Source organism: Colletotrichum costaricense (genome assembly GCF_030867565.1).
Source record: "Colletotrichum costaricense strain IMI 309622 chromosome Unknown Scaffold_4.1, whole genome shotgun sequence".
Lineage (NCBI taxonomy): Eukaryota > Fungi > Ascomycota > Sordariomycetes > Glomerellales > Glomerellaceae > Colletotrichum > Colletotrichum costaricense.
Window position 1 is genome coordinate 55,675 of NW_026848233.1, and position 19,916 is coordinate 75,590.

At 51.1% G+C, this 19,916-nt stretch overlaps 7 protein-coding genes across 7 annotated transcripts; 3 read left to right on the plus strand and 4 right to left on the minus strand.

Annotated features, from left to right (window-relative positions):
• Positions 1-550: 550 nt before the first annotated feature.
• CCOS01_04033 (phytanoyl-CoA dioxygenase) lies at positions 551-1,676 on the minus strand (the record flags this gene model as incomplete). Its single annotated transcript, XM_060452216.1, has 3 exons — positions 551-902; positions 1,015-1,390; positions 1,457-1,676. 3 exons carry the CDS (start codon positions 1,674-1,676, stop codon positions 551-553), a joined length of 948 nt encoding a protein of 315 aa, XP_060316174.1.
• A 2,661-nt stretch (positions 1,677-4,337) lies between these two features.
• On the minus strand, positions 4,338-5,712 carry CCOS01_04034 (brix domain-containing protein; the record flags this gene model as incomplete). Its single annotated transcript, XM_060452217.1, has 2 exons — positions 4,338-5,234; positions 5,284-5,712. 2 exons carry the CDS (start codon positions 5,710-5,712, stop codon positions 4,338-4,340), a joined length of 1,326 nt encoding a protein of 441 aa, XP_060316175.1.
• Positions 5,713-6,048: 336 nt separating this feature from the next.
• Positions 6,049-8,043, plus strand: CCOS01_04035 (DEAD/DEAH box helicase; the record flags this gene model as incomplete). The annotated part of the gene is made up of 6 exons (XM_060452218.1): positions 6,049-6,309; positions 6,370-6,513; positions 6,755-6,919; positions 6,981-7,547; positions 7,606-7,685; positions 7,734-8,043. The coding sequence occupies 6 exons, from the start codon at positions 6,049-6,051 to the stop codon at positions 8,041-8,043; spliced, it is 1,527 nt and encodes a 508-aa protein (XP_060316176.1).
• A 473-nt stretch (positions 8,044-8,516) lies between these two features.
• Positions 8,517-11,067, minus strand: CCOS01_04036 (kinesin motor domain-containing protein; the record flags this gene model as incomplete). Its single annotated transcript, XM_060452219.1, has 3 exons — positions 8,517-9,509; positions 9,568-10,665; positions 10,726-11,067. 3 exons carry the CDS (start codon positions 11,065-11,067, stop codon positions 8,517-8,519), a joined length of 2,433 nt encoding a protein of 810 aa, XP_060316177.1.
• Positions 11,068-15,004: 3,937 nt separating this feature from the next.
• Positions 15,005-16,814, plus strand: CCOS01_04037 (uncharacterized protein; the record flags this gene model as incomplete). Its single annotated transcript, XM_060452220.1, has 2 exons — positions 15,005-15,797; positions 15,859-16,814. The coding sequence occupies 2 exons, from the start codon at positions 15,005-15,007 to the stop codon at positions 16,812-16,814; spliced, it is 1,749 nt and encodes a 582-aa protein (XP_060316178.1).
• A 636-nt stretch (positions 16,815-17,450) lies between these two features.
• CCOS01_04038 (uncharacterized protein) lies at positions 17,451-17,957 on the minus strand (the record flags this gene model as incomplete). The annotated part of the gene is made up of 1 exon (XM_060452221.1): positions 17,451-17,957. One exon carries the CDS (start codon positions 17,955-17,957, stop codon positions 17,451-17,453), a length of 507 nt encoding a protein of 168 aa, XP_060316179.1.
• Positions 17,958-18,116: 159 nt separating this feature from the next.
• On the plus strand, positions 18,117-18,533 carry CCOS01_04039 (uncharacterized protein; the record flags this gene model as incomplete). Its single annotated transcript, XM_060452222.1, has 2 exons — positions 18,117-18,416; positions 18,447-18,533. The coding sequence occupies 2 exons, from the start codon at positions 18,117-18,119 to the stop codon at positions 18,531-18,533; spliced, it is 387 nt and encodes a 128-aa protein (XP_060316180.1).
• Positions 18,534-19,916: the final 1,383 nt, after the last annotated feature.

The following is a 19,916-nucleotide window of genomic DNA, read 5'->3' on the forward strand; positions in this document are numbered from 1 at the left end:
ATCTGAATTCCGCGCCGGGGACAGTCACCCTTAAGACAACGTGTTGTCTCCGGTCTGGCGCCTCATGCTAGCACTCACATGATGTGAAGCATTACAAGGTCGGTCGAACAATGGTCATCACTAGCTTCCTCTCATTTACTTTTGGTTTCGGGTAACGTTGGGAAGACTCGCTCCAAGCTTTGCCACTCCATATGATCCCGAATTACATGGACTTACCGTGATGACCGTTGCCAGTGAGGCGTTAAGAATGATGCTTATGGCCGACACCTTTTAGGAAATAGCTTTCAAGTCATTTCATAAAAGATTCCAATGGACTAGAATGCAAAATGATCGAAGTCTAGTGCTTTCATACGTAAGGTTTGGCATCGGTGTAATTTTGACTGTTCCCTTGAAAATCATTCAGGCTTTTGATAACCGATGAATCATAATCTCAAGCTATCTATCTAAAGCAAGGCACTTCCCGAAGCAGCAAAGGGCTATTCTCGACAGTCCCAAGCTGAGAAGCTGAAGCAAGGCTTCCAATCTCAAGTGACTGCGATTTAGTTGTTCATCAAAAGTCGGATGGACGCCCGTCGCCCTTCAACTCGGGACGGAGCACAAAGATTGGATCCATCTGATCAACGTACCCACAGGCCGGATCGCTCATTGAATATCCCATAAACTCCTGGATAGGTTGATCCAACTTTTTTGCAATATCTTGGGGCACAGACAAGAATTGATTCTCCTCCTGTCGAAGATAACCTCGAATAGAGAATGTGGCAAACATCAGTCGTCTCTCATTCTTCGTTGTGTTGTGGCCTCCGGCATGGTACGCGGATGCCAGCATGATGAAGGCATCGCCTTTCTCCATCTCGGCGTAAATGCACTCCTCTACTCGAGGAGGCATGTGTCTATCAGTGCCCCTTCAAGATCATGGCATCAGTTCATCTTTCTTCCTCGGTCGGAGGCCAGTTTGATCGAGAATGCGTCGACTATCAGCGCCCTAGCGCCTGGATAAGGGACATGATTACTTACCACAAATGGCTCCGGGGAATGAATTGCGTTCCACCGTTCTCTTTGGTGACTTTACAGCCAGCCACGAAGAGCCCAACAGCTGTTTCCCTGCCCTTGTCTCGCTCATCATCCCACTCACTCACCTCTTGATGATAGTTGTGGCTGATGTAGTCGTCTCGGTGCAAGGGCTGAGCTTTGCCCCCGGGCCCAATGCTCATAGCAGTACAGGAGTGAACATATGGCTTTGATACAGATTCCTTCTTCTCGTTTCCCCACCAGAACCAACTTCGGGTGGTCAAGAAGTGCTCGCACACCTTTTGGTAGACTGGGTTCATGACTTGTGTTTTGGCATACGTAGGGCTGAGAGCCAACAAGGCTGGTGCCCGCTGAGTCTCCTCTGTGACGATCGTGTGTCAGCACAAATACATCAGTCCGTCTTGACGTAGACACTATGAATATTTACTTGGAAAGAAGGAGCCATTCCATTCCACATCATTTTCTAGGCGTTCGCGGCATTCTTCGTGAGCTTTGTCGACATCAGCGACAGGGACCAGATCTCTAACGAAGACGCCCCCGTCACGCTTGAGGAGGTAGATGATGTCGTCCAATGGTGTGTCGGCGGAGACCTTCTGGACCTCAGGACCATATCTAGCCCTCATGTCCGACACTGTGGATGAAGACATGATTCGATTTGAATGTCCGAAAACAATAGGTATGTCGAGAACAAACAATGTACCGAGCTTAGTCGTCGGGTGCCCAGGGCTATGGGAACTTTGCAAAGACAAAATGGTTTATAAACCACGAGGTTTTAGTGTACAAGAGCTCATGTAACTACTCCGTAACGTAGCTTGAGCATGATGGGGGATAGTATCCATAGTCGCAAGTTGTAACAGGGCTATGCTTGCCACTCCGCATAGTAGTGTTAAGCTGGCTGCCGAAGTTTATCCTCTCATTGAGGGAGGTTGAAGATACTTCCTAAAAAGGAATAAGAACACACTCATGCGAGATGGGTGGGTGGGGTCAACAAGACCAGCCATGAGCATGCGCTTTGCGTTTTGAACCATGCAATATGCAGCTAACAACTCCGGTCTAGCTCCGCATGGTTCGATGAAGTAGAGAAACACAGAAACATCAACTTTCAATCTGCATCTATTGTCATCGAGACTGAGTCAAGGTGGTGAGTCTGATTTTCACGTGACGACAAGAACCCAAAGTGGCATAGATCAATCATGTCTACCAGCCGGTTCAGAACGATCAAATCCACAGATAGGGCGCCTGGTGCATTGTTGCAGTATGTGCAAGCTTCATTAAGCTATCAGACACTGTTTGGATACTAAGGATCTGGAGATGGGCCTCGACACGGGGGCTAGACGAAAGTGTTGGGCGATCGGTTGCCTAAAAATACGCGAGCCCGTTCTCCCGGCCCGTTCCCTCGATACTGTACCGCCTCAGCGACATCGTGGTTTATCATTGTAACCCAGATAAGGCATGCAGCTGAGCCAAGATTGGCGGAATTTCTTTAGTCCATTGCAACCCCAATGAAGGTGTTATATAATAGATCTCATATGAAGTATAAAAACTGAAAAGAGGCTCGCAAGCACCTGACCAGCAAGCAAAGGCAACGTGTCGTACCAAATCCTCCTGATATCCTCTACAGCTAATTCTATGAGGAACCATGAGAGAGAACCATTTAGAATCTTACAACTCGTGAACAATGGCGAGATAGCTGTTTCTAATCGCGTAACATCTGTCAGTTCAGGGAAAGACCTGAATAAACCAGCAGCAGATACAAACCCTACCCTCCTTCCCTCTAGATCACATGACCAAGATAGCATCTCTGACGGTACAGTCGGCGGCCCGGTCGATCTAGACGATGCCATCTCGAGGGCAATAGCAGTACCGTAGCCATGCGGCGCTAGTTCAGCTACCTAGGTGTCAGCTCTAGGCCTATGGTTCTCCATCACCAACTCATGGACTGGATGCCTTGTACAGTGTCGAATATCACGGATGGAATTACCAGATAACTTCCAATAAAATCCGATTTACTGAGAGCCGTAACCTTGCTTCTTCGGCCTCTTGGCTGCTTTCGTGACTCACTTTATCACTACCCTTGGTCTAGGTGAAATTGCTTCAGTTTTTCTTGCAAGTTGACTACAATATTCCATGCTTCCAGTGCACCTCAGTTTATAATACTTTGGACTAATAATTGATCTTACGGTAACAGTCAAGCAGTGATCAATATCATTTTTACTACATTACGGCACCTGCCATTGGCTTATATGAGATGATTCACGGAATTTCAGTTTGGATGGATGCCGACTCTGGCTTGGCGAATCGCCACGTCCGTTGTTCTCTGGTCTTTCTATGCATGTGAGCCCGACGAAGCTGGTTAGATGCTAGCAGACGCTATGTCAGGACTGGGACTAAACATATCACCCTGATCCTCATCGCATACATTCTGCTTGTAACTTGTAAATTAGGTTTGTAGAAGCCTCTGGCCCTCTACTGGTGCATCTTGGGCCGAAGTTGACTTTCTTCAGTCTGCGTCCCATCTCAATGTTATGACCTCAGCAGTTTTGTTCCTGAGTATCAACGTATGTGATGCCACAGGGGTTCCTTCTGTTTCAGAGCCGGGGCAGATCACTTTTTTCCTCGCTATCTGAACCTGAGCCGGTCCGATTTCGTTTGCAACATGTTTTCTGTCCTGTGGAGGGTCGTTCTGAGGGCCCCTATCTGCATGCCAACAGCGTTGCCAGAAAAGCTGGGTCCATGAACTATACCCGAGTCTTGGCTTTTGAGTATTGTGCTCCCGTCGCGGTTCTTTGAAACAAAAGAACTTCCAAGGGCCCATCAATGACTGGGATATGGTCAAGATCCTCAACTCGGCTGGCACGCTGCAGAGTGTCAAAAATACTTGATGATAGTACCTCTGTCGCTAGTAATGAGAATGTTTTGGCTTATTGTTGAGTAGCGTCAATGTCACGTATGACTCTTACAGTCTGGCTGGGATAATACCTCACGACGGACTTTTCTGCGCCGCAACCGGCCTGCGTTGACGGAGGGGCAGCGCGGCCGTTCCGAGACGAGGATATTGCTCTTGCGTCCAATATGTGGCAGGGCGGGAATCGGGCTGGCCTTCACATTCGAGGTGGCGGATGCCATAATTTCAACCGTCTTCGAAGGTCCAACGGCTCTTTAACCTGCTTCATCTCGGGCAAGGGAAGTGTGACAGAATAGCTGTTTTAATGTCAATAGGATTGGCTGATATGCTTTAACAAGTGATCAGAATTGTCCATTTTGGGTATTATTCAATAGGGGCCAAGAGACCACACACATCCCAGTTTTCAGCCTTTGGTGATCTCGTCTTCCTCGTCCTCCCATTCGCCCGTATCTTCCATGGCCTCATTGATCTGGTATTCGGCATCCCCAGCCAGACCCTCGCTGTCAAATTCGTCGTCATAGTCCATGTCCACGTCACTGTCATCAGCCTCCTTGCCCTTGCCGGCATTGGCTTTCCGCTTCTTTTCGACGTTCTCCTTTTGTTGTTTCCGCCTGGCCTCCTTCTCCTTCTGTCTCTGCTCCCAGCGCTTCTCCAACTCCTTTACCTCCTCCTTGGACTTGTGGACATACTCGTGCCACATAACCTTTCCAGAGCACAAGCCTTCCTCAACCTTGGTCAGACGCAGGCGCATACGAGGACCTAACTCGACGAGCTTGACCGCACGCTTTTCAACAGCATCATCCTCATCGGCCACATCGTCGTCGACCGGGGCAGCGCTCTTCCTTATCTTCTGAGCCTTCTGTTCCTTGACCTCGACTTCGGCATCACTGTCGAGCTCGCTTCCGCTGGTTGCATCGGTGAGATATCCGTCCCCGTTCTCTCCACCCTGAAGAAAGTCGGCGATATCTTCCAGCTTTCCAAGATTCGGCACACCCCCCTTTCCGTTTGTCTTTGAAGCCAACAGCTTCTCTGCCTTTTCGAGCCTTCGGAGTGGCCTTGAGATTCCTGTTGACCGTGTGGTAATGGCGTAGTGCCGCATGTTGATAATAAAAGATCCCTCGTTCTCGGGGTCCTTTTCGCGGTTAAGCAGTAACGTGCGCTTAATCTTGCTCAGGGGCGTCACGTTCGGGTTCAGCGGAGGGAATACACTGGACCAGACAGAGGTCACCAAGGACTCGAGATGTTTGGGCACCTTGGATGTTGCGTCGGCGTCGGGGGTATGGAAGTTGTTCATGACGAGCTGGGATGGTTTAGCAAAATTCGAGCAAATAGGGCAATTGATGTCGTACCAATGGCGGAGCAATCTGCTCTTTTCCGCTGCCCTTGGGGCGTCTCTGGGACTTCTGTACATCCTTGCACAGAGAGTATTTCTCGACTCGGAAGTTCAGTGTAGGGCCTCGAGGTGTGAGTGCCACGCGCAAGTTGGTATTGCCGCTCTCTGATCGCGAAAAGAGCATCAGGTGGGTGACGCCGAGGGGGCCGGTCATGACAACGTAGTCCTTCAATCGGTTTGCTCTTCTCTCCTTCATTCGACTGGCAGTCCCCGGCTCCATGACCTTTCGGAAATCGGCAGCAAGTTGGCTCACGCTGGAGCCAACCTCACCCGCGCCGATGCGGATGACCATGCTCTTGGGATCCTTTGCGCCATTGTTCTCGCCGGCGGTGACAGGATTGCTGGCACCGAGATGCGTCCTCTTCTTGACTCTCTTGCGCGCCATCTTTTGATGGGTTCGGGGTGGTAATTGGCTTGGGGTAAGAAAACCTTGACGTCGATGAGTTGTCGAGGATCCAAAATCCGCAATTCGAAAAGCAACTGGGCCTGGGGCGGACCTGGGTGCTTTGGTTGTCTGCAGGAAATTTTTTGGCGGGGCCCGGTCGATAAGAACCAAAAAAACAGCCTTCACGTGCTGATAACACTCAGGTCTCCACTAAAAACTTTCCCAGAGCGTGGGATGTCATCAGGTCGCGCCAACTGCTAAACTTTTTGCACCGAAGCCTTCGACAATCGCTTTCCTCTTTGCGCCACACCGCACAGCGAGCTGTTGACGACAAAGATGCCTTCCTCGACGACAAAAAAGGCGACATCGAAGGCGAAGATGCCTTCCTCCAAGCGACAAAAGGTGGCGCAGACGGGCTCGTCTTCCAAAGTGTCTCGCAAAGTCGAGGCGGAAGCTTCTCCATCCCCACCAACCGAATCTGAAGCCGAATCTGATTCCGAAGACAATATCGCAGCCGATGCCGATTCCGATGTCGAGATCAATGCTGACGTTACTGCCGATGCCACCGAGGAAGTGACCAAGAGCTTCAAGGAGCTGGTAAATTGCAACCAAGACCCCTCCTTTGGCCCGTGATGGTCTCTAATGTCAATGTTCCAGGGTGTCGTCGAGTCCCTATGCGAAGCATGCGAATCTCTCGGATACAAGAAGCCCACACCTATTCAGGCTCAGTCAATCCCTCACGCCCTTGCGAATCGCGATATCATTGGTCTGGCCGAGACAGGTTCAGGAAAAACGGCGGCTGTCAGTAGACCCTTTCTTCCTTCCATACACACCTTCAGCCCACCTCGGAACCGTACCATGAAAGCCAGATAGGGTCGAGACGAACATGTAGGCTTGTTCAAGTGTCCAAGACTCTTGTGCGATTGTAATGTGAAAACCCAATCGTCATCGACTTTCACAGATCCACTGCCGTTTTCCTCTACCCGTCACGACTGTACGGACTACAAGTCTACCCAATGCGGCCGCTAACTACCATTCACAGTTCGCACTCCCCGTTATTCAAGCACTCTTGGAGAAACCTCAACCGTTCTTTGGACTTGTTCTCGCGCCCACAAGAGAGTTGGCGGCACAGATTGGTGCACAGTTCGAGGCACTTGGTAGCCTGATCAACTTGCGATGCGCCGTAATTGTCGGCGGTCTCGACTTCGTTGAGTCAACCCCCTCATAGATCTCCCCGCCGCAGAGAATGCTAACAGCTCGGACAACAGGTCTCTCAGGCTATTGCTCTCGGCAAGCGCCCCCATATTCTTGTCGCTACACCCGGACGTCTAGTTGATCACCTCGAGAAGACTAAGGGTTTCTCCTTGCGCTCGCTGAAGTACTTGGTGATGGACGAAGCCGATAGACTGCTTGACATGGATTTCGGCCCAGCCATCACCTCTCTCCTCAAGTTTCTCCCCCGCGAACGCCGAACTTTCCTCTTCTCCGCTACGATGAGCACAAAGATCGAGAGTCTGTCCCGGGCCAGTTTGAGAGACCCAGTCCGCGTCAGCATCAGCTCCAACAAATACCAGACGGTCAAGGGGTTGATCCAGCACTACTGCTTTGTTCCTCATACGCAAAAGGATACCTACCTGATTTATCTTGGTAACGAGTTCGCCGGCAAGCGCATCATCATCTTCGCCCGCACTGTTGCGGAGGTGCAACGGTTGTCGATCCTGCTGCGTGCGTTAGGATTCTCCGCCATCCCTCTGCATGGACAGCTCAACCAGACTGCGCGTCTTGGTGCGCTTTCCAGGTTCCGTGAAGGAACTCGCCAGATTCTGGTCGCCACCGTGAGTCTATGACATATACCGCGCTATCTCTCTCTTTGGCGAAGCTAATTAGTACCAGGATGTCGCTGCCAGAGGTCTCGATATTCCGCTCGTCGACGTTGTCATAAATCACGACTTGCCGCAGGACAGCAAGACCATGTATGTCGTACCCGCAAGCAAACAGTTTACCGTAGCTAACCACATCAGGATTCATCGAATCGGCCGTACCGCTCGTGCCGGAAAGTCAGGCATTGCCATCAGTCTAGTCACACAATACGACCTCGAAATCTACCTGCGAATCGAGGCCGCCCTCGGCAAGAAGCTGACCGAGTACCCCACGCAAAAGGACGAGGTCATGGTCTTCCAGAGTCGCGTTGAGGAGGCACAAAGACACGCCAGAATGGAGATGAAGAATCTGATGGAGAACCAAGGCAAGAAGGGCTCAACTCTCAAGGGTGGGAAGAAAGGCAAGGGCAACAAGAGGCGTCACGACGACATGGACGCTGAGGAGGGCTAATAATTTGATACCTATCTTTTTTCCCCGGGGGAGTTTCCGGTGTTTCTAGTGTGTCTGAGATCGTGAGACAGCTTTCATCACTGTTGAAGATTGAACAAAGCTTGGGTTGGCAGAGGGTTGCAGATGCCTTCCGTTTTTATTCAGGTCAAGCATGCCGTTGAGGTGGAGGCGGATTGAAAGTGATTTGAACGTGAATTCCTGTTATCAGGATTTCACGTCATGTTGTCTCTGCTAGCTGCGGCAGGCGGAGTTGAAGAGAACGGCTGACCAGTACTTTTGAGAACAAGTGAATTAAGTAATGTAGTAAAACAGTCGTCTATCCTTCAGACTCATTGCAACATCAAACTCCTGTCCTGAAAACAACGCCAATCCCCACAGAAAACGAAAGAAAGGTCCAACATGGGTATATGCCGAGAAACAAGCGCGACCTCCAGCGCAGACAACTCCCCAGAGAATTGGTACAAAGCATTCAATCAGAATTCATCGTCGGCGACCGTCTCCCATCGCTTCGTCGCGAGCTTCCGCATCTTCTTGGGACTCCCCGAGCTTCCACCAGTACTTTCGTTGCTAACGCGTAGTTGCTCCATCTTGCGACCGAGGTTGCTCACACCAGTGGCGCCGCCTTTGCGGACACCAAAGTCTTCGCGTTCTTGGAGCGGCTTCCGCTTGCTCGGGCTTCTTTGCGCGAGCTCCCGCTTCAAGATCTCGTTCTCGCGTCGAAGTCTTTCGTTCTCGTCTTCAAGGTCCTCGACGAGTAAATTCTCTTTGTCCTCGCCGGCCTCGTCGTCGATTGTTAGGCCAAGCCCCTTTTCGAAAAGCTCCATCTTACGATCCCAGTGCTCCTCGCCCTTCTCTTGCTCTGCAGCAAGAGTTGCTTTCCAGCGGGCCAGCTCTAACTCGAAGCGAGCGTCAAACTCAGCCATGCAATCCTCGCGTACTGTCTGCTCTAGCTCCAGCAGTCTGTCTTCCATACTGAGCAGATGTGCTTCAGCGGTAACTCTCATCTCGCGTTCGTTGTCTAGCTCGACGTGAAGGTTGGTTATCTCTTCCTGCATACGAGCAATTTCCAGCGCCGCATGCTCCATGAGCACTCTGTCTCCGTTATCTGAATTTGGAGAGAAGTTGCGATGGCCAGACGATCCATGGCCAAAGTATCCTCGGCGCTGTGGAGGCAAATCAGGGGATCTCATTCCTGACGGCGGGTGCGCTGATGAGGGTGTATCGGCCAGAATAGTCGATGTAATGCTGGGAATCCGAGGAATCGTTACTTCCCTAGCGAGGGCGCTATATCTGAGAATCTGCGAGGTCGCATTCGCGTCGCCGTGTGCATCGGCAGTGACGATCATAATGCCTCGCTGGGCATTCCGACGAGGCACAACACCCGCAGATGATGAAGACGACGCCGAGAAGGAGTTTGAGAATAGAAGCTCAGTCATCTTGCATTGCCGGAATGGCATGACAGTAGGCTATGTTGTTTCACGTTAGATTTGTCCTGGTTGATGGTCTCCATCCGACTTGACGTACCTTGCTGCTGTTGCCCATACCGCTTTGTGCCTGGAGACACTGACCGAGATACATCAGACTCTCGTTGATCTTGCCGGCTTCGGCGAGAGTTGCACCTTGCGTCTTGGCATCTCGGGCACGCTCGGAGCCAGCCAAGTCAACAATAGTCAGAGTATTGCCGGTCCAAGATCGGTAGCGCCCTGCTCTAGATCTTTTCTTCACCTCAACACAGAAGAACCCGTGGCTGCGTGAGGAGACACTATTGCTGCCAGTTCCAGCAACCTGACGCTCATGTAAACCTGCCTCCAATACCATGATAGCTTCCCTCATGGTCGTACACGCAATCTTCTTCAGTCCAGCCACAACCTTCCTATCGGAAGACTGCTCGGTTGATTTGAAGAGTAGAGGCCGACGCCGGTACTCTTTCGTAGCGTTAGATTTGATGGGCGGGGTTAGAAGATCGTAAATTTTGTCATTATAGACCTCGTACATGGACAAAACAACGGCATAGTCTGAATCGGGGTCCGAAGACACGTTGACGGAGCTAATGTCAGGAGCTGAGGGAAGAGCTGAGGGTCGCTGCAGGGCGCGTCGAGGGGTTGGAGGAGGACCGTGTTCACCCTTCACTAGTTGTTTAGCTGTGTTCTTTACTTTGGATGCTGTAGTCACAGCCATGAAGTGCTTTTCAGCGACGTCTTCATGAATCTTGAAATCTTCCCGCACTGGCGTGGAAAAGCGATCGCGAGGCTTGCCCCTTGGATGGTCTGGTGTCGGCGGCACAAGACGCACGCCTGTCAACTCGACTGGCTGCTGGAATCGCTTTTGCCTCTCGTTGTGTGCGAAAGGCTGAAAGGGAAATTCGACGAAATGAACAGGGGGTCCTACAAGCATCGGTGTTCCCGCCCTTGAACCTCCCCCGCGGGATGAGCCAAAGTCTGCGAAGACGGTCTCGAGGAAACACGGTGCGGATATAATGGTGGCATCCGAGGCATCTGAGGACTGGAGAGAGCTCTCCAAAGTCGGCGAGTCGTACATGTTGGAGCCAATTGATCTGAAGACGACGTCGAGCGCAAGTTGTGTCATGCCTCGTGTTGAGCGTGAGCCAAGAATAGTGTGCGACTATACAATTTATTAGCACGAGTTAGCCAAGATGGGTTACCGAATACAGCTCGAGACTACCTTTCCTGATCCAGTGACGCCCAGAGTGGCGATCAGAGCATCGGTACCATGTCCACCATGAGGAGCCAGGACACCCTCAACAAGTGAGGCGACTCCTGTGCAGTGGAAGACATCGAGCTGAGAGGCCTCTTCTTCGAAGACTCTGGTGAAGGCAAACTTTTCTGTCGATCGCTTGCGGTCGTTGGGAGGGTTCAGTGTAATATGGGTTGGATGCGAGCCCTCGTGGGACTCTTCGACATCGACGAATCTGTCGGACGAAGCTGCGCCAGCCGGGGGCGGTCTCAAGCGCAGATATACCTGGAAGAGGTTTGCCGACGACTTCTGCGGTAATACGGAATCCATCTTTCGCTCTGTTGTTAAAGTTCCTCCGGCGTGGATTGAGTAGATTGGCGATGTCTCTGCTCGGGGACACGCGATTGTCGTGTGATTGATGCTCTTCGTCGAGGTTGAATATCTAAAGCTGGGTCGTCTGGGTCGCGAATGATGCCGATGGGACAAAGAGACACAATCCTTGTTTACTGCGATGACCGGGCAACGAGATAAGATAAGCGAGGTCGAGTCGCCCGATTAGATAAGCCGTGAGAATAGGGACGTGCACGTTGATGTCCCTGGCCCCCTGGCAGAAATCTGATCTCACCCCCACCAACTTTTTTTTTGCACGGTGCTCCCCGCTGAGACAAAGTCCCCAGTGGGGCCCGGCTACAGGTACGTACTGCATGTAGGCGCCGGGTCCGACCGATGGTGGGAGGACCTCGAGCTGGGAATTCACAGGTCCAGTCCAACTTCACGTCTCCTTTTGCTCACTTGGCTTAGTCGGTAATTATGGCGAGGCGCCCTTTCTGGAAACTATCCGTTGTCAAGACTCAACAGCGGTACTGCACTAAGTACATACGGCCCGACTTGTCAGACAATTGTGTGGCTTTGTTCATGAATGTGGCAGCATTACCTATCCCTCGGTCATTGGCTTTGAGTCAGACCATTAAAGTGTGTAGTCACCACAGGGGCGATCATTAGGTAGATTGACTGGTCAAGCCTAGGCGGAAAACATAGACCAAGTCTCTCACTGCAGTTGTTGTAGGCATGAGAAGAGCTACCTATGCCCGCTATGGCAGCTCTCTATTCCTTATACAGAGCTCTGCGTTCTTAATAGCCCCTCGATCAAAGTTTTACTCAGGCTCGTAGGTCAAATACTTGAGGGATGCACAGGCATCATCCGGCTCGTCAACCCCTCATTTCCTGTCAGTGAGTCATGGACGACAAGAAAGTCAGACAACGCGGACCAGTGCCGTCCAAGGCTGATCCCAATTCCTCCCGCATGACTGGTTGGAAAATTTGAACATGAAGCACTGGGCCCTTTGGGTGGATTGTGGTTGGATTAAGTTGAAAAAAATTTACGAATACACTACGGGCAGCACCGAACCTCCGAGGAGCCTTGAGCCCGCCTAGGCCGGAGCTCGAATACCTACCCTTTTTTCCTACGGGTTATTCCCAATCTGCTGCTTACCAAACCTGAATCTGGATGACCCCTCCGAAAGCTACGTATCTGAAAAGGACTCTTGACTTTGAGTCTTCCACTGTAAGGTCCTTGCAAGATATGTATCAGAGAGTATGGCGTACCTACGCTTCCCACAGATAGGAAGGAGTCAACAGGTGACTCAACAATTCTCAAACAGAGCAACTGATGTCCAATGACTCTTTTGGATGACTGAAGTTACGGTGTGCTCAAGTGGCTGTTGGTCTTGAGACGTAGACTGATGAGTTGGCCCCTCGACTGCCCCTCGGTGATGCCCCTCGAACAGACGACCTTGCAAGCCGAGGCGAATCAGGAGACCGCCTACCTAATACGCATGTTGGAAGACAGATGCCTGTGCAGGCAAGCGGTGGGCCATATCCCGAGCTAATACGGATACTTTGTACGGATACAGATGCATTGGGTGATGGGAAACTGCAAAGTACAGATATGGCCAGTACAGTAGGGTGTCAAAAGTTCGTGTACACCCTCCCAGTGCGTCACCTATAGCCCACTAACTACGTCTCTTTATTACTATAAATATCTTTCTAACTTAGGTATAAATAATACAATTTAAAATTTTAATAAAATACTTTAGTATATAAAGTATATAAAACTATTTTTATATATTTTAAAATACGTTATATTGGTACTTTATACTATAATATAAAAGTAGAATATAAAATAAAATAGAATTTACTAAGAAGTACAGTGCTATTCGCACTCAAAAGGCCCTATAATCCACTATAATAAAAATCTCTTTAAACCTATTTTTAAAAAAATTTATTTAACGCTTTAGTAATCAAGAAAAACATAGTGCAACTTAGGTATATACTAATATAATAGCTAATCAGTTATATAGTAATTTTAAATTTCTTTTTCCTATTATATTTAATTTTTTATTCGCTGTTAAAAAGTAGTACTTTTGCGGGATACTGTGCGCTGCACACGAACCTTTGACACCCCACTGTACCTACACTATGGAGTAGTGAGTGGGGTTACGTGAGAGGAATTTGCTTGGTGCCTGTCAAGGCTCAAGAGGCAGAACTCAGGAGTCAGGAGCTTGACCCTGTGGAGACCGCAATGCACAATCTTGAGGCCACAGCTGCGCCTCTCCCCATCTTCGAGTAGTAGCCTATGGGTTGCTCCCAGTTGGCACCTGGATTTGCCGCTGTTCATGGATGAAGCGTCAACGCTGCGTTGCGGTGTACGATGGATGGTGACCACCTCCCTATTCCGCTATGGTCAACCATTTGGATCAGCAAGACTACGACAAACAACTCTCGATACTGAGAAGAGCCTACGCAGTCACGGCAGTGTGTACGCCCAAGAGGTGTTCGGCGGGTCATGAGGGAAGGATTAGATATTGAATCTGCCACAATGGAGGAAGGATCAGCTTGTCCCCCCTCCCCCTCGATCTGGACCAGCCTGACGGGTGACGACAGATGGAGGGGTCAAAATCCATTACGGAGTGTGTGCCTGGAAGAAGAGCTTGGAATAGGTAGACGGGACAGTGAGGTGACACAGGTCGAGGGAGGGGCAGAAATGGTTTAATGAGGTCGACGTTGCTGCCACGGTTGCGTGCTGTGCTGTGCGTGCTGCCGCCTGTGAAAGGCACCTACCAGGTTCGAGGCGAAGAGGGGCGCGGTTGACTTGCAGTTGCTAACCTTTCCACACAGGGTCCTTTCCTCCACATTTTACTGACTTTATCCACTAAATGACGCCGTATCTCCAGCGGATTCTCAGCGCCTGCAGGGCAATTGTAGGAGCACCGGGGGGGAGAGCAGACCGCGAAAAGGCGGTGACGGCGCGCCGGATGAGGGATAGCGCCGTCTCGCTACCCACTCTCAGCGAACCAGAGTACCAGGCAATGGCAGCAGTGGGCAGGCACGCAGGGCCGCAGATTCCCACACCTTAAGACCCCACCAAAACGGGAGACTTTCAATATGGAGAAGGAGGCACGGAGGAAAAAGTTTGGGCAACAAACGGCAACAGCCAGTAGGTACGTATCCCACACTACGTACCTACAGCGTAGCAGCCCACCAAAAAAAAAAAAAAAGTTCGATTGGGTGCTCCACACCCAAGGACGGGGCGACTGGGGGAGCCATATTATTTTCGGAATCCCGGTGCCTCTCATCCTCTTCCCTCTTTTTTTCCTCTCTTCCATCTCAACCATCAAAACCAATTTAACCCCACGAGACAACGAAGTCGCCCTACAACCTTGAAAAGGATCTAGAAACAAACACAAACTTCGTCGAGAATCATGTCCGCCGCTTTCGCTGAGCTGTAAACGCCCACTGCGGAGGTGCCCCTGCGCAGGCACCTCTGCAGTCCAGCAGCCCATCGAGACATTCAATCCATTCTGTTTCCCGACGAAGTTCAAACAGGCTTTCACTGTCCAGAGCCCTCATTGAGAGGACGTCTCTGGCCCATTGACGGAAGTCTGCATCGCTTTTCACTAGAATCGATCAACAAGCCCACTATTCACCGGGCTACGAGAAGCCTATTCGCTTGAAGAAAATATCTTCACCTCCACCTAATCCGACTACCACGACCCCTCCCTCTATCCGACCCAAGACACGATAATTCAGTCGCCCTAGACCTACCTACAAACAAGGCTCACCAAGAGAGCAAATTACATACAATACACAACTATACACATTGTTGGGCATTCGCACGGCATTGATTAGCGCCGGTTATCCAGACAAACTCCCACCCCTCCGAATACTACCATATTGGGTTTCAACCCCTGCCTAACCACCACCAACCATGTCACGCAACGTTCGCAACAAGGCTTCTTCGGCCTCGAGGAAAGCCGCCAAGCGTCGCGACTCTATTACCTCTTCGTCGTCCTTCGACCTGTCTGACGAAGGAGGATATTCTGCTGTCGAAGATATTAGTGATTCTTCTGACGATGACGAGGAAGATGTCGACGCGGCCGAGGAGGAACATATTCTCCACGAGGTGCTACCTACCCCCAGCATCCCGATTCCTCCCCGGCCGCCCATCGTCCAAGAAGAAGAGGATGATGACGATGATGATGATGACGACGAAGAAGAAGACGAAGAGGAGGAGCAGGAGCAAGAAGACGAAGACGATGGCGCAGCAGATATCGAGGATGCCGCCAGTTGGGATGGCATCATGTCAGAGGTTGACGAAAGTGCTGCTTCTGATCACCACCACCGTCCTGCGGAGCGCCACGTGCGCTTTGATGTTCCCTCGAGTGATTCCGACTCCACCGATACGGAAGATGATCATGCCGATTTCTTCCCCGACATCTTTGTCGATCAGAGCTCTCTCGATCCGGCCTTCCGTCGCGAGATTGAAAAGGATGATGAAAACGACGAGTCTGAAAACTCAAATTCATTCTGGGACTACCATGGCGATTATCATGGAGCCTATGGGTACGCCCCTGACGCAGACTCGGATATTGAGGCTGTCGTTCAGGAACTCGGCGATGATGATACGCCAATTGCTACTCCCATGACCACCGGCGAACTCTCTGAGATGCCCACTCCGGTCGCAGCGCTTGAGGAAACCCAAGAGCTAGACGGCTACGAGAGTGAGTTTGCTCTTTGTGACAAGAATCATGAGAATGTGTGATTGCTAATTCGCCCAACTAGCTGATGGTGATACCACTGAAGAAGATGAGCCGGAGCCAGTTGTCCGCCGCAAGATTAAGCGTCCCGAACCCTCCGCGGATCAGTGGGATGATTCTGACACGGATCATCCGGTCAAGGGCCATCGTGGACAGCCGCGTGTCGGCCGCTTCAACCTCGACAACTCTGAGCGGAAGCCCATTGCTGTTGTGAACCCCATCTCACGAAAGATGATGATCTTCACTCCCCATCGTCGCCGTCAGCTTGATCTGTCCCCCGAACAGTTCAACTTCCAATTTCTGGCCCCCATTGATGAGAACCAACCCTCTCCCATGATGAGCAGTTCTGCACAGATTATGATGAGTGCAATGTTCTCATCCAATACCTTTGGTGACTACCTCAACACTCAGGCCATGGGACCTACCGAGGCCTTTTTCCCCTTCCAGTCCGAACCCAATACTGCCGATGAGAGCTCGGATGTTGGATTCGATGAGGAGGAGGATGACGAGGTTGAAAAGTCTCTAAACATCAGCGACTTCATCGAGTTCGATGAGGGCCGGTCCTCTGCGGATGAAGACGAGGGCAACCAGTGGGACGCCGATCCCCTGAACTCTACCCCTGCTCGACCACGCACCGCTTCCAGCGATGTTGACCTCCACTCCCACATCAACGCCACCAACGTGGGAGCATTCCGTCGCGACCAGATCAACCAACGTCTCATTCTGAGCGACAAGGCCACGCAAGACTCCCTCGCCCTAAGCAGTCCATACAACTACACTGCCCTGCGTGGTCTCAAGTCAGATCGCTTCGAAACTGCAGCCGTTCCCTTGACGCCCCTTCGACGATCCAAGAAGCAGATGCGTGACGCAGCGCGCAGTCCTCTAGAGTCCATGTCACAAAAACGCAAGGCATCCAGTGAGATGCCCATGGGCCACAAGCGCCATCGCAGCATCTCGGATGTCAACTTGCTACACATCTAGCCGATGCCGTAGCGTTTGACTTATCCTGCATGTTTAATGCGACAAAAAACGGTTGAGGATGGCGTGGCAAGGTGTCCTCAAGTAATAGGCACCTGCCATCCCTGGCCTCATACACATTGGCTATCGGTGCCCTTCTTGTTTCCTTATGTTACACATTCTTACACTCCCCGTCGAATCGACGGGAATGACGGTAGACAAAAGCGCAAAAGTTATAGACCTTGAAAGCAAGTGTCTGAAGAGCGAACAAAGTCAGCCCCATACAACCGACCAATTATTGTTGGTGAAAAGAGTCTCCCTCTCACGGTCTGCAGCGGCAACCTGTTTCCTAGTTTCGTATCAATGAAAATCATGATATCCTACCTTGTGCCGTTACTGTGTGTCTGTCTTGCATTACCTATTCAATCCTGTGACGATACATTGGTCCGCGCTTGGGAGCCGTAACGATGGGTGAGATAAGACTCTAGATTTGCGTTTGCTCTGCATGAAGATATGTCGAAAGACATCAAGTATGTACAAGAAGAAATTCATCATCCCGTCTTCTCAAGCCCGCCCCAACCTCACAGCAGTCGTTCCTCATTATAAATAACTCTTCCAATCCCCTCGCTCATAAGCATTCCAGCCGTTCGATGCATTGACTCAGCTGTAAGCGTCAATGGCATTGTTGAACGCCGTATCAATCGGCTCAATCAGCGTCTTAGCGAAGGCCTGCAACGCCTCGGGGACCTTCTCAATGACAGCCGCGCTGAACTTGTCCGTCGCGCTCTGCTCCGACTTGAGGTTGAGCAGAATGACCGGGCTCAGCAGGAGCTTGTCAAACTTGGGCTTCGCGTCAACGACGGCGGTGAGCGTGGTCTGCACGCCGCTCGACAGCTTCTGCGTCGCCTGCGCCACCCCGATGGCCTCGAGGGCGCTGAGCGGCTCCGAGTCTTCGGCGACCTTGGTGGCCTCGTTGATCTTGATGAGGAGCTTGGTGGAGTCGATGATGATGGGGAGCGTGCCAAAGAGGCCGCCATCCCAGGACGACACGGTGTCGCCCAGCTCCGTGTTCTGGGCCGCGATCTCATCCATAGCGGCCACGATAGCGGCGCCGTCGGCGAGGACTGAGGTGGCGAAGAGGCCGAGGAGGGAGAACTTGAGAAGCATGTTGTCTGTGGTCGAGGTCTCTGTGGACTAACACAGCCGAGAGCTTTGCTTGAGTATTGAGAAAAGTATGGATCTGAATCTGGATCTAAGACTGCTGATTGACCGAGACACCATTCTGAATATCGCGACCTCCACCAGCTCTTTATACTCATTGCTCGTATGATTCCAGAACATCATCGTTGTTCTCATCACATTAACTACATTTTAGCTTGCATGTTGGCTCATGTTCCTCCGCCTATCACACCTATTCAACATCTAGCGACCTTCCATCAAGGTAATATTCCCCCGCAAACACCATCGGTCAAGGACACTCAATTACCACATCAAGAATTAGGCGACGTAGGATCGTGCCGTCACAATCCTGGAAGCCAGAAAGCTTCACATGCCCCCTCGGCCGAGAACCCCATGTGCTCATCTACCCAACGTGCCTCAGCTCCCCCCCAGAACAAACACCTACCCGTGTCGTCCCCATCACGAACACATGCTCAGCCAGCAGTTCACGACACCTCCAAGCCGAGGAGCGCAGGGATCTTACCCCAGATTCCGCCCTTCCTCCCCCCTGAACACCCCCGCTGATCTGCCCTCTTTCCCCTCATGCAAGCCTTGCAAGGTGCCTGCCGATGTGACTTGCCCGACACGAGAGGAGGTGCGCAAACGCCCGCCATTGGACGGCGTAAACACAGTCCGGCTCCGGCATTGGCCTTTTTTTTCGCGACTCGGGGCGGCTGGCTGACTGTGAGGGCGGCCGGACATCATGGTTGGTGCGACTTGGCGGGTATTTAGCCTTTTTGGACCTGAGCCAATGGTTCCTCCGAGCTTTTACTTCGTCTAATGAGGCGGTTGACATTGGAGGATGCGATGGCAGGTTTGTCATTTCCTTCTGTTCTGACGAAATATGTGAAGGGCAGTTGAGATTCGGGTGGCTGAGGGCGGCAGTCTACATTCATACACTTTGAGGACTTTGTCACACCAATTGGCAAAGTCTAAAGACAACATCGATTGAGATAAATTACCAGTTACTTGACCAGCTCCATTTCGTCTTTCCAACTCCGGTCTTTCCGCAATCTCGTAAACTTGGGGGTCTTCGTCTACTGTACAGTTATATTCATCTGTGAGCATACTTCAACCCAAACAGTCCTTCAAGTGATGCCAAATTCGCCCTTGAACGTCTGGTATTTTCATACCTCAGCTGTTACTCAACGCACAGCCAGGCAGAAGAGATCACAAGGAATGAGCTCAGTTGAAGTGACAAAGAAGTGACAATGTCAAGTCTAATTCTAGAGAGTCTGGCAATTGTGGGAATGAGAGAGCAGGTTGCGTCATTGAGTTGTCAGTCACACTTGATCAGAATGGTCCGAGATACCTACCGTCAACACATGCCCCAATAGATTGATGGTAAGTGACAAGAAAGACACCAGATAGCAATGAAATCAATTCTATGTGACCCCTCCCAAGGAAGACGCAGAGACCAAAGCCATATTCCAAGATCCTGTACGCCTAATTACCGCACAGTTCTCCATCTTCTGCAAGACCAATTGAATCAGGATGTGTGTAAGCAGCTGCAATTGGGAAACTATTGCAATGCATACCACAGACCCACTAATTGACAGTCAAAACAAAGCAGATCTAGCCACCCTGACCCTCTAAACTTCATTCAAATTAATTACCATTGTCTATCAAAAGGATACGGACGATTCCCAAGGGGATCAAAAATCGACTCGACCGAGCTGGGACTCGAACCCAGAACCTTTGCCACCGGAAAGCAACGCGCTGCCATTGCGCCACCCGGCCGTATCCTTTGTTTTCCGATGAAAGCCGGAGTCGACTGACTGAGTAAGAAGCCTTGCACTCGCGAAGGAAGGGCATTTCTGGCTTCTCCGTCGGCGATGCGAGAGCTAGAAGCCCTTGATGCTGTAGCGATAGCCTCTGGTATCTGAGCGGTGTAAGTTCGAAGTCACA